Genomic DNA, 11966 nt, shown 5'->3' with positions numbered 1-11966 from the left:
CCTGCTGCCTCCCCACATCCCCAGGGCTGAGCCCTCCTCTGCTCCCACAGGGATGCTGCCTGGGAGGAGGATGGAGCCTTTGCCGACCATTATCGGCGGCACAGCTCCTGTGACAGCAGCCGGTGCCTGTGCCCCCTGGGACGGGAAGCGGCAGAGGAGAACGGGTGAGTGCGGGTGGTCCCCGAGGTCACCCCCTTTGGCTGGGGATGGAGGTACCAGGCTGGCACCCCCCATCCATCTCAGGGGCCTTTGGTGGCAATGTGTCCCATTGCCCCCCCAGGCCCTGGCGACTGCTGCTCTGCCAGTCCTGTGGCTCCCGCGGGACCCACCAGCGCTGCTCCAACCTGGGAGGAGAGGTGCATTCCTGGGAATGCTGTGACTGCAGCGGCACGGGCACTGGTGAGGGCTGCAGCTGGGGGTGGGACACAAGGTCCCAAGAGCCATGTGGCCACCACTGCTGCTTGGGACGCGGGGACAGGCTCGGGGCCGTGATCCAGGGCTGGAGGGAGGGAGCGTGGCACGGGCTGGCTGTGCTCATCATCCCCCTGCCCCTCGCAGCGCCCGCCTTGCAGCCAGCCCAGGCGCTGGACCCAGCGGCACAGGGACCCTCGCACAGTGGCCCAGCTCCGGACACCTCCCCTGAGGACGAAGAGGCCGGCATCCCTGCAGGACACCCCGACACCAACCTGCCCTCGCAGGCCCTGCCCTAGGCATGGGCAGGTTCCCTCTAATAAAACTTGGACCCTCACCAACGCGGCTTTGCTGCTTGTGCCTGAGCGCTGCGCGGCAAGAGGCGCTGCCGCGGCCCCAGCCTCCTCCTGGCATCACAGGGGATGCCGGGCTGCTTCCCAAAGAGGAGCTGGCGCTGGCATCGAAGCTCCAGACTGTTCATTAACAAGCAAATTGATACGGTTTAAATTATTTTCAGTTTAAATTATGACTGATATAATTTATTTTTGGGTTTTTTTCCCTTTTTTTAGCAAAACATACTTTGTTTAAATAAGTTAAATAGAATAAGCTTTCCCATTGAAGAAGGCTGCCATCCAAGTGCTCTCTTGCGTACCCGGGTCGGGGGAAGCACCAGGGGCATCAGGGGTGGCAGTGGGGAAGGATCAGTTCTTCAGGCTCTGGAAGTGCTGCAGATGTGCCTGCACCCAGGCCGCCCGGGGGTCTGTGCACAGCTCCTTCTTCTTAGTGACCATGCTGCCAGGACAAGTCCCACGTTAGAGTGCTCGGCCGGGGCAGCGGGCTGCCTGCAATAGGTCCCCAGGCATGTCCCCATCCCTCTGCCCCAGCCATCGCCCCCTTAGCCCCCAGTGGTACTCACATCACTCCCGGCTGGCTGCAGCTGCTGCTGGTGATATAGGCAGAGGTGATGAGGCGCCGCGGGATGGGGCGCTGGTGGTAGGTGAAGCAGCACGTGGTGGGGACAGCATCTGTGAGGGCAGAGACGGAGAGCCCTGGTGAGACCCCAGGCACAGGGGTTCCCGGGGGATTTGCTGTCTCCCCTCTTGTGTCCTGTTCCCCTGGTGCCAGCATTGGCCTCCTGGTCCCAGGCCTCCCCCTGCTGATGGGGATGGAGCTCTCAGTCTGCCCCGGCAGCTCCTATGGAGCAATGGCACAGTGAGCCCCAGGGAGGATGCAGTGCTGCCGGACTCACCGAGATGGGCCTCAGATGGGGAGCAGGCGGCCACGAGGAGGAGAGCGACCAGAGCGGCTGCGGAGACCTTCATGGTGCTGTGGAGCCGAGGGATCTGCGTGCAGGGCTGGAGCTGGGCTCTGCAGGGCTCTGCACAATGCTCGGCCCTGTGGCCATGCCCTGCTTTTATCCCCAGCCGCGGGGCGGGCACAGGGTTTCAAGGAAAGAAAATGAGTGCATGCTACCAGGGAAATCCTGTCAGAGCACGCGGATTTGCTGAGCTGCAGAAGGAAGCCACAGAGAGGGAAGCGCTGGCCATGGGGCTGCAACTTTCAGATTCTCTTTGGGTGCCCCAAACCCCCCAGCACCAACGCTGCCACTGCCGCAAGGATCCCCCAGCAGCCATGAGCCAGGCTGGGGCACAAAGCTCCATGGCCAGAGCCCCAGGGGCAGTCCCAAGCAGGCAGCGAGCTCCAGGCAGGGATTTGCTTTGCAGCATCGCTGTGCTGGGGTCTGAGGAGCTGCTCTGTGGATGGACACCGCCAGGCTCTGCTGCTATTGCTGGCAGAAAACCACTGCCAGGAGAAAGCTCCCAGCTTAGCCCATTTTGGCAGAAACAGCCCTTCTCACCCTGCTCCCCTGCTCACAGCAGGGATACAGTTAGCTCCATAGTGATGCATTGCACATACAGTTACTTCCCCTGAAAGCCCTCATTCTTGGTTGGACACATTTGCAAGGGAAGATCATGTTGGACTGAGGTTGTGTTGAGCTGGAAGTCATTGGAGGCAGGGGGTGTCTCACTTTTATCCCCCTTTTGCTGGTAATATGGTCAAAAGCTTTATCGTCAGGCTGCAGAGGTTGCAGAGACACAGAGGATGAGATGACCTGCAGGCACTGGACTCTTGCCCCACTCCAGGGCTGGAGCAGTGGGCTCAGGCCACAGCCCAGCCTGCCACCCTCTGTCCCCAGAGTGAACAGAGGATTTACTCCTCCCTAAGAATCTCAGTTTTGGGCTGCAGTCTGCAACTGCCTGACAGTCAAGTTACTGCAGTTACTGCTTGCCCACTTCCTCCCATGCAGGAGAATTTCCTCCAATTTAAGCTCTCTCTACTGGCTTAGCCCCCCAAAAAGTAGAAACGTGTGTGTCAGGAGACAGAGAGTTAAAACCAGGAGCTGGAGGAGGGGATTCTGGTGGTGCCCCCTGAGATCAGCTCATTGCAGCCTTGCAGATAAAACCTCCAGGAGATCGCAGCATGACTGAAAAGGGGCAGCATTTGCAATCCCAGAGGATAATTCCCAAGCATCCCACTGGTGCACATCCAGAAAGAGCTGTTCAACTTGTTCCTTCCTCCCTTTTTTTCCCCCCTTCTACTGGCTTTGCCCTGATGCTGCTCTGTGGTGCCACAAAGGGTTTGCTGCCCAGCTCCCAGGCAAACCTCTGCCTCCTGACCCTTGCTCTGGCATGATTAATTCTTGATGCCCTGACTCAGTGGAAAAGTCTAACTCATGGAGATGCTGAGCAATAGTTGTACCCATCCTCTCATCCTCACCCCATGGCAGGGGCAATGCTCCCTGTTCATGCACAGCGATAAACCTCCTGCTGTCAGAGGGTCTCTGTCTGAAGGGTGCATCCCTCTGAGCATCTCTTGCATGAGAGGAGGTGTAGGATTAGGTTTTCTCCTAATCATGATTGTTTCTTTCAGGCAAGATGAGACAGAGATGAGAACGGGTATAAATCATCTCACTGGAGACCTTCAGGAGGAGGTGGGCAGTGGAAGGAACAAAAACAAGCCCTCCAGCTCCCTTCTCCAACTGGCCATGTTTCAACTCTTCCTGCTTAAGCCACCCTGTACCTAGGGCTAGAAATAAATAAATCCTTTGGTGACCTGTGTCTTCACCTGAGGCATTTGGGAAGGGCATGCAGGAGAGGTAGTATCTGCTGCAAATGCGTCTGCTTGTCAAATGCCGCTGGATACACAAGAGCAGAAGGAAAAGGCTCAGTTTCTCAGAGGGCTGAAGATTTGCATGAGTTTTTCTGGTTTATTGCCACTGCATTAAATTAAGGCCCTTGTGTCTCCCACAGAGACCTGCCCCAGACCTCTACCCTCCAGCCACCCCATTCCAGCAGCAATCCTGCACTCACCAGAGCCAGCCTTGCTTTGTTTAACAAGGAGAAGAGTGAGGGAGAACAGCAGCACACAGTAGGCTGTTATAATGAAGGCAACCAGCAATTGCTCTCTGGGTCCACTGTAGGAGCAAGGTGCTGAGCTACCAGAACCCCAGGGTGGGATACTACTGGGGATAGTGGCCCTGAGGCAGGGGTGAGCTGGGCATGGGCAGGAGAACAGAGTGACACGGTCACAGGCAGGGATGAGCTATGACAGTGGGTAATGCTTGGTGGGAGCCCCTTTGCCTGCCCAAGCAGAGAGAAAGGGCTGGGATGGGATAGGCAAGAGAGTAGCAACGGGAAACAACAAATGCCAGGATGTAAGGAATATCTCACACCCTGAGATCACCGCAATGACAAGGAGAAGCGTGATGACCTGTGGGCATCGGCTTTAGCAGTTACCAGAGGAAAGTTTGTCATCCGGTAGGAATCACATACGAAACCTCACAACTGCAGATTATTTCTGCTGGAAATGACGGAAATATTTCCTTTTTGGTGCAGAAGTGGTTGGTCAAGCTTTCAGTTCTCCATTTAGATGAGAGCCGGATAGGACTTCTTCCTAGATGCTGATGAAATACTTTTCATTCTAACTGGAATCCAGGATATTTCAACAAAATCTTCAAAATTGCAGTTCAGCAAAAGCAGACGGTTTGCATTTAAGCGTGTTTAAGGAATTAAATATAAGGAACTGATGTAAAGGGAGAGTGAAGAAACGACTTACGGTTTTTATTTCTCCTGCCATGGAAGATCTCTGTAAGGAGGTGACTTTCTAATCCAGCAGAGAACCACAAGAGAGGAGGAAATACAGGAGACCAGAAACCCCAGCTTTGAAAACCAGAAGAAAGTAAAAGCCCAGTAGCTAGGAAGGGGAGCAAGCAGTCAAAGATGCTAACTCTTTTTGGCTTGTCTTTGAATAAACAAAACAACAGATTATGGTCAAGTACTCAACACAATAAAGTGTGCACACAGGTGAGAAAAGGGAAAAGAACAAATAAGTAAGGAAGGGGTAGGTGAGGCAGGGGTAGTCAAGCATGCAGACCTCAAAGATTCCCCTAACTTCCTCCCAAGCCAGGCTGGGGCCATCTCTGAATCACTGGTGATTAGCAGGGCAAACTCATATGGAGTGGGAGAGGTACCAGACAGCTGGTGATAATCGAACATGGCACTAGACTTCCATTATCAGATGCTTTTGGCACTGCCTTACATGGGTCTCCTTAAGATGAGGGAATTAAAGTCTAAAAACCACATCACGTCAGGGGCTGTGAGCATGATTAAAAGAGCAGAGTGATCACTGACCTGCTGGCAAGGCAGAGGGGGACAAGTCGAGGCATGGTAACATGTGAAGGGCCGCACTGAGAGCACAGCCGGGAGCAGCATGGACAGTGTGTGGTCAGACACCCAGATTTGCTCAGTCCTGGGGTGGGGAACTTGCCTCTTAGGGCCTCTCATTTCAAGAAGTAAGTGATACAAGAGTGAGAAGAGAGCAGCAAGAAAGCCTCGTGTCCAGACAGGGCAGCCAGCCAAAGTCACAAGATTCATTTAGACCAGAGGAGAAGATGAAGGCCAATCTCTGCCATTGGAAGAGGGCAGCATTGCTTCTGGCCCCCAAGCCTAAGGAAAGCTGAGACAACTGCCTCAGTCTGCAGCCTCCCTTCGGAAAGCCTCCCCAGCTCTGCAGAGGGTTTACCCTCAGGACAAACCCCTGTTAGCTGGCAGAAGCAGGCTGATTTCTGCCCTTGGGTCAGGGCAGAGGGATGTTGTCTGCACCTCTTCAGGAGAGGCTGCCAGACACGTGGGGCCCTGCGCTCTGCAGCACTAAAAGGATCATAGCAGCCCTTCTGCCTTCACCATGCACCAGCAGGAAGGAAACCACAGGCAGAAAGAAGCTGCCAACACCACAGTCCTAAGCAAGGGTAGAGAAAACCACAGGGCATTATGCAACCTCAGTCTGGGAAGTGACACTCACCATTGATAAAAATTATGCAAAGGGATCCCGTGGCTAAAGGTTACAGGGAAAGCACAGATGAGCCACCAGCCTCACCTTGCAGTGCGCTGGCACTGACCCTTGTTTTATGAGAGTAACTCCGCACTCAAAGTGGAATTCCTAAATCAGCCCCTGCTGATAGTTTTTAATTCAAATTCCTGAACGTCCCTTGCCCTTCAGAGGATCCTGCACAAAGACCCACAACCTGGGACAGGGATGTTTCTATGGCACTGGATCAAAGACAGAGCTCTTCTTCCCCCAGCTTGATTGGCTTCTACCCTAGGAAAGAGAGTGGCAGGTGCAAAACTAGATGATCTTTAAGGTCCCTTCCAACTCAAACCATCGTGTGGAAAAGAATCTCTCCCCAAGAAAGAGGTTGCAGAAAAACATCAGGGAATTAGTGAGGTCCAACAAAGGGAGGGCAACTTGACACCGCAGGTCCTGCAGCCACCCAGCACAGCTCTACCAAACCTCAGGGACCCTCAGCTCTTAGAGACCAGCCCAGGGGATGTATTTCACCCAGCAATGGCTGCAGCCTCTGCTTCTCTCACCTTCTCCACACTCCCCATATTAACTCCAAGTCCTCTAGCACCCCTTGCTCCTTAAGGCAAGATTTTCCGGATTTCTGTGAAGAAAACCAGGGAAGAGAAATGCTGTATGAGCTGAGCAGGATTCAGGGCTCAAGGTTAATTCTCACTAGGGCTGGGTTTGGTTTTGCAAGAGCACATGGACTCATCTCCAGATGTACTGACCTACAGCGCAGCTGTGCAATCTGGTAGAGCCAGTGGTTCTACCTCTGCGGAGATCTACGCCTGCCCGCATGAACACATTGATGGGGCTTTAAAAAGATGTTGTGTGACTGCAAGAAGTGATTTCAGTTTTGAGTCTGCAGACATCAGCTCTCATTACCTCCTGCACCCAGACAGCAGATTGCATAAGACCTATTTCCATGAAAACAGGCTAAAAATAAAAGAATTATCTAAACTCACGTATCTAGGGTTATCTCATAGCAATTGCTTCTTTCTTCTCCACTTTTTGCCCTTGATGAGACCTTCTGGCAGAGAGTTTCACATGTTGATTATGCCTCTTGTCAAAACATTGCTCTCTATTAATATTTCTCTTTAAATGGAGATGTGCCTTTCTTCTTCTGCATGAAAGGGTAAACAATCAACATTGAGTGCTTATTTTTAAGTTCCCTTCATCTATTTGCCCCATTCTTATCAATCTTTCACCTCCACATCACTTAATGCTTTCATCATCTTGCTCGAAGCCTTCTGTGTCAGTTCTATCCACTTCTGACTCAGAATTAGCAGAGCTGACTGTGGCATTTCAGATCATCCTGATGGTTTCTACAGCATTTAGGCATTTAGAGAATTAACTTCCATTCCATCCTTCATGCACTCCAATACTCTGCTTAATCCCTGGACTTGCAGCACCAAAGATCAGCTCTAGAACATAAGATGTTAAGTCTCATTTTCTGAAGAAAATGACACTGGGGGACCTGAATGTGATTGAAAAGGAATAGAACAGAGACTTCTCATCACATAGGCAAAATACTCGGGACCCAAGTACCTTTAAAATCTGGCCATAAACTCAGAAACATTAGCACAGGTCTTCTTCTATCCCAAGTAGCTGCAGTTTCTTTGATCTTAGAAACAGAAATGGGTATTTCACATTACTCCTGAAGGAATATCATCCGCTAGCATGTTGCTCCATCAACCCACGCTGTTAAACCCGTCTCCTCCAACCCCATTAATGTAAATAACCTCGTGTTTCGCAGAGACATGCCTCCCACTGATGTCCCCTCTCCTCATCCTCAGGTATCACACAAGATACAACATCACATAATGGTCCTGACACACACCAACACAAACCTAATAGCTTCCTTTCATAAGTACACAGATATTTGCAGTGAAGGAAATGTAGTAGTTCTCACTCATCTGGGCTTCAGTAAGACATTTGAAATGGTGCCACATAGTAAATTATTAGCTAAGATAGAGAAGATGTGAAGATGTGCCTCCATATGAAATGTAAAGTGGGTGAAGAGCTGCCTGAAAGGGGCAGGGTAATTGCTTCAGCTGAAGGGGAGTGTGTTAGACTGAAGGGGTTTTACCAGTCCAGTTCTTGAGTTTCTGCCTCAAAAACTATCCTGCTTAACATTTGCATTAATGATCTTGGCACCAGAAGCAGGAGAATGCGAAGGGAATTTGCTGATGAGGAAAAACGAGATGCTATCATCAATCTAGAAGAGGCCAGGATATCCCACAGAAGAATTACAATGACCTTGAGGAGTGGAGTAATGAAGAAGGGATTTGATTCAGCAGTGCAGACTGTGCTATCATGCTGCTGGGGACAAGTGAAAACAGGAGCAGCCATTCCAGTTTGGGAGGCTGTCAGCTGGAAACGGCTGGGGCAGGGAAAGACCCATGCAACAGAACACAAGACTGTGACAAGACCTTGATGTTATACAACATGAGAAGAGTCAAAAGCAAAAAGTTTAGGTTGAAGGGTTAGGAAAATGAAGGACTGATGTGTGCGAATGTATCAGAGCCAACACCAAGGGTGGAAAAGAGTGGACTCTGCTGGTATAACGGCTAGAAACCAGCTGGGAATACAAGTAAAATGGGAAATTACATTTCTGCATGAAAGGAAAGATTCTTGTGCAGGTTTCTGACCCAAGCAGGGTAGATAAAACACAACCACCACTCAGATGGGTCTCAGTCCTCTTGTGCAAACAGCATATTTAAGAAGTCAAATGAGAGGTGTGAGCTTCCTTCTGAATTTGAACTGGTTTGTCTTTACAGGAGCCAATTCACAGAGGCATTTCAGTCCAGTTTAAAAGGTGCCACTAACCACAATGTTGTTTTGGAATCTAATGCTCTACAAGGCTGGACAAACACCTTCAGCCCGGGTGGGTGGCAGCTGTCTGCTCTCTTATTCCCAGGACAAATCCTGGATTCACTTGGTCCCCTCTAGGACTGAAGGTGATCTCAGCAGTTGTGGGGTTTGGTACATGATTAACTGCTTCACTCTGAACCCTTCAGCCTACTCAGCTCAAACATTCAGTCTGCAATCACTGAGTAATAGCACTGCTTACCAATTTCCTTGAGCATCCTTTTTGGATGTGTCCTTGCTGCCACAACCCAGGAACATGGTCACCTTAAGCACAATATTTAAGCACATAGAATCATAGAATAGTTCGGGTTGGAAAGGACCTCAAGATCATCCAGTTCCAACCCCCCTGCCATGGGCAGGGACACCTCACACTAAACCATCCCACCCAAGGCTTCATCCAACCTGGCCTTGAACACCGCCAGGCTGGAAAAGAGCTTTAAGCTCATCCAGTCTAACCATTCCCCAGCACTGCCAAGGCTGGGCATCCTGACTAACCCATGTCAAGAACAGTTTCTCTTGCCCTGTATTCACTCCCTGGCTGTTGTTCAGTGCTTTGAGAGGTAGCAGCAAAAGCAACCCCAGACCAGAGCCATCCGTTAGCAATTTGTTACTCAAATCCTAACATGGTCACCTTAAGCACAGTATTTAAGCACATCCAATCTCCTTTGGGATTATCATGAGTTTCCATTTCTTTTTTCAGTTTCCTCCGTGTCCTGGGCTCTGATCACCGCTTCCTGGGCTGCCTCTGCTGAGTCAAAAGATCTTTATAATGCTATTTTAAGTTTCCAGGCTTTTTCTATTAACTTCCTCTTTCTCTGGAATCTCCCTTTCGAATTTACTGGCACCAGCCTATTTCTGGGATAAGCTTGTACCCCCTTCCCCTTGCTCCTTTCAGCTACAGGACATAGGACTGAATCATAGAATAGTTAAGAGTTTGAAAGGACCTTAAAATCATTTGGTTCCAACCCCCCTGCCATGGGCAGGGATGCCTCAGGTCTTGAACAGTGCCAGGGATGCAGCATTTACCACTTCTCTGGGCAATCTGTTCCAGGGCCTCAGCACCCTCACAGTAAAGAACTTATATCCAACCTGAACTTCCCCTGTTTAAGTTTAAACCCATTACCCTTTATCCTGGCACTACAGTCCCTGATGAAGAGGAATCACACTCTAGGCAGGATTTTGAAGGGTCCCTCCAGGCCTATCACTTCTATTGTGTTGTATTGTATCTTGGCTTTGCTTTTAGGACCAAGCCTGAAGTAATGGCAACCATTAATTAGCCCTTTACTATCCTTCTAAAAGATGGGTCCTTCCTGCAGACTCCACACATGACAAAGCCGCCTCCCCCCAGGAGAGGTATCACTCCTGATTCAAAGAGCTCTTTGGTGTGAAAGCTACTTTCTACCCCATTCTAAACGCCTCAGTGCAATCCCAAGGGTGGGCTCCCTTGTGTGCCCAGAGCCTCTCCACAAAACTGACCCTGCTAGCCCTGAAAATGCCTTGCAGGAAGGTGGAAAGAAGTTCAAAGAGTGCAGAGAACCAGAAATAACAACCCAGAGCCAAGTCTTGCATCTGGGTCTGTCTTTTGCTTATAATGCTGTGTAAAACAGTTTGACCTGTGATGTTTGCCACCAAGGATTTACCAAAGCTATCCCTATACTAGGACTCTGTCCCATCACCATGAGCAGCAGGCTGGGAGCACATGTGACAGTTCCTCGCCCCCCCCAAGGTTTGAGCACAAGTGCCAGGGATGCTCTGGGAAGGACACAGGAAGCTGGCAGCTGCCTTCAGCAGCACAGAACAAGTATCTTGGCACAAGAGACAACAGCAGACCTTGCTGGTTCAGAGTACATGAGGCTACAGAGAAGTGAGGCAGTGACACAGTGAGATGCAGGGATGACACCCTGCTTCCAAAGAAGAAGCAGCTTGCTTGTGGGTAATTCTGCAACAGCAGTCCATGAAGGCGAGATGTGAACCCATCATGCTGCTGGTGACTGGACTTCTTAACAGCAGCAGTGCAGGGAGGAACAGGTCAAGAGCAGTTGTCTTGGGGATTAACCACATGCACTGTGGTGCCTACCTTCCAGGGCCAGGTTAACCCTAGACCCAGGCTGGGTGAATATCAACTGGCTGGTCTTTAAGAGACAGGTCCCTGGAGAGGACATGCTGCCCCCAAGGCCTCAACAGCATCTGCCCTCTCCCACGGCTCAGCTCAGGAGCACCTTGCTGAGCAAGGTTTGTATGAGGACAAAAAGAGCCCCTTGCGGCAAGTAGGTTTTCAGAGAAACAGAAAATAGGGCTGGGGAGAGTCACCAACTTCCACATGGAAGATCAGCACTCACTGTGTCACTCCAGGAACTTATTTCCTTGCTCTCCAGGTGATCTATTAGCACTTCTTCACTCCTGAAGTATTCTTCTTTCCATTCCTTGCTGTAGTTTGAGACCAGAAGAGCGTGTCTTACCCAGCATTAAAACAAAGGATTAATTTGTTCTTTCCTCCTTGCAATGACCCTTGCAGACTGTTTCAGGCCTCTCCCACCCTCTTTACACTTACACACCACAATTCTTCCACGCTCTGCAAATTTAACAAGCCTATGCTTGTTTCAAATAGCATTAAGTAAAATATCCCATAGCACTGGACCTGTGGGGTCCCACATGCTTTTGGCAGTCATGGATGAAACCCACTCAAGCAGCCATTGGCCATTTTCACAGTCTGATGGTGACAATGACGTGTCAGAACTATTACAGGATTGTTGTAATATGGGGAGCTAGTTCATTCCCATGGGATTAAGCTGTTCATGCAGTAATCACTTCCCAAAGCATAATGCTTGCGCATTTTGAATCCCCCATCAAAATCTTGTCAGTTTAAACTCCAGGAAGAGAATACAAGCTAGTGTGGGAACATACAAATTGGCAGAGATTCCCAAGGAGTGATGCAGGGTTTCCAAGCCAGGTCTTTCCGAGCTGTGGTAGAGCCAGTTCAAACTGCGGCAGAACGGCATTGCAGCACCATCTGCTGACTGCTGGTCCACAGCTCTTCACCGCAGTCAGCTCTCTGTTTGGCTTCAAAAGTTCTATGTGCTAACAGCATCATCAGGTAAATAAATCGTTCTTTAGGGTGACAAATCTTGCAGTTACTGATTAGAACAAGGTACCTGTGTTCTCTTCCCTGCTTGGGGGCAACCAGGGTTCATGCTTCTCATACTTGGTTCAAGTGAAAGACAATCTCACATCCTTCTCAGCACATCTGTAGCTGCCTGTTGTAAGTGGTCAACTCTGCAACT

At 50.4% G+C, this 11966-nt stretch overlaps 1 protein-coding gene across 1 annotated transcript; it reads right to left on the bottom strand.

Moving 5' to 3' along the window:
* Positions 1-918: 918 nt before the first annotated feature.
* LOC136022054 (C-C motif chemokine 3-like) lies at positions 919-1899 on the bottom strand. The gene is made up of 3 exons (XM_065694923.1): positions 1661-1899; positions 1328-1436; positions 919-1203 (listed from the first exon to the last, which is right to left on the bottom strand). The coding sequence occupies exons 1-3, from the start codon at positions 1731-1733 to the stop codon at positions 1113-1115; spliced, it is 273 nt and encodes a 90-aa protein (XP_065550995.1). The 5' UTR covers positions 1734-1899; the 3' UTR covers positions 919-1112.
* Positions 1900-11966: the final 10067 nt, after the last annotated feature.

This window comes from Lathamus discolor, chromosome 14, assembly GCF_037157495.1.
Source record: "Lathamus discolor isolate bLatDis1 chromosome 14, bLatDis1.hap1, whole genome shotgun sequence".
In the NCBI taxonomy this organism is placed as follows: domain Eukaryota; kingdom Metazoa; phylum Chordata; class Aves; order Psittaciformes; family Psittacidae; genus Lathamus; species Lathamus discolor.
The sequence above is the reverse complement of the archived record's forward strand: the minus strand, read 5'-3'. Positions and strand labels throughout refer to the sequence as shown.

Bases quoted from the DNA above. Each gene is read 5' to 3' on its own strand.
- LOC136022054 (XM_065694923.1), bottom strand. From the start codon at position 1,733: ATGAAGGTCTCCGCAGCCGCTCTGGTCGCTCTCCTCCTCGTGGCCGCC. The intron at 1,437-1,660 runs GTGAGTCCGGCA...CTGCCCTCACAG, and splicing joins CCCATCTGAGGCCCATCTCG to ATGCTGTCCCCACCACGTGC. The intron at 1,204-1,327 runs GTGAGTACCACT...TTGTCCTGGCAG, and splicing joins TGCAGCCAGCCGGGAGTGAT to CATGGTCACTAAGAAGAAGG.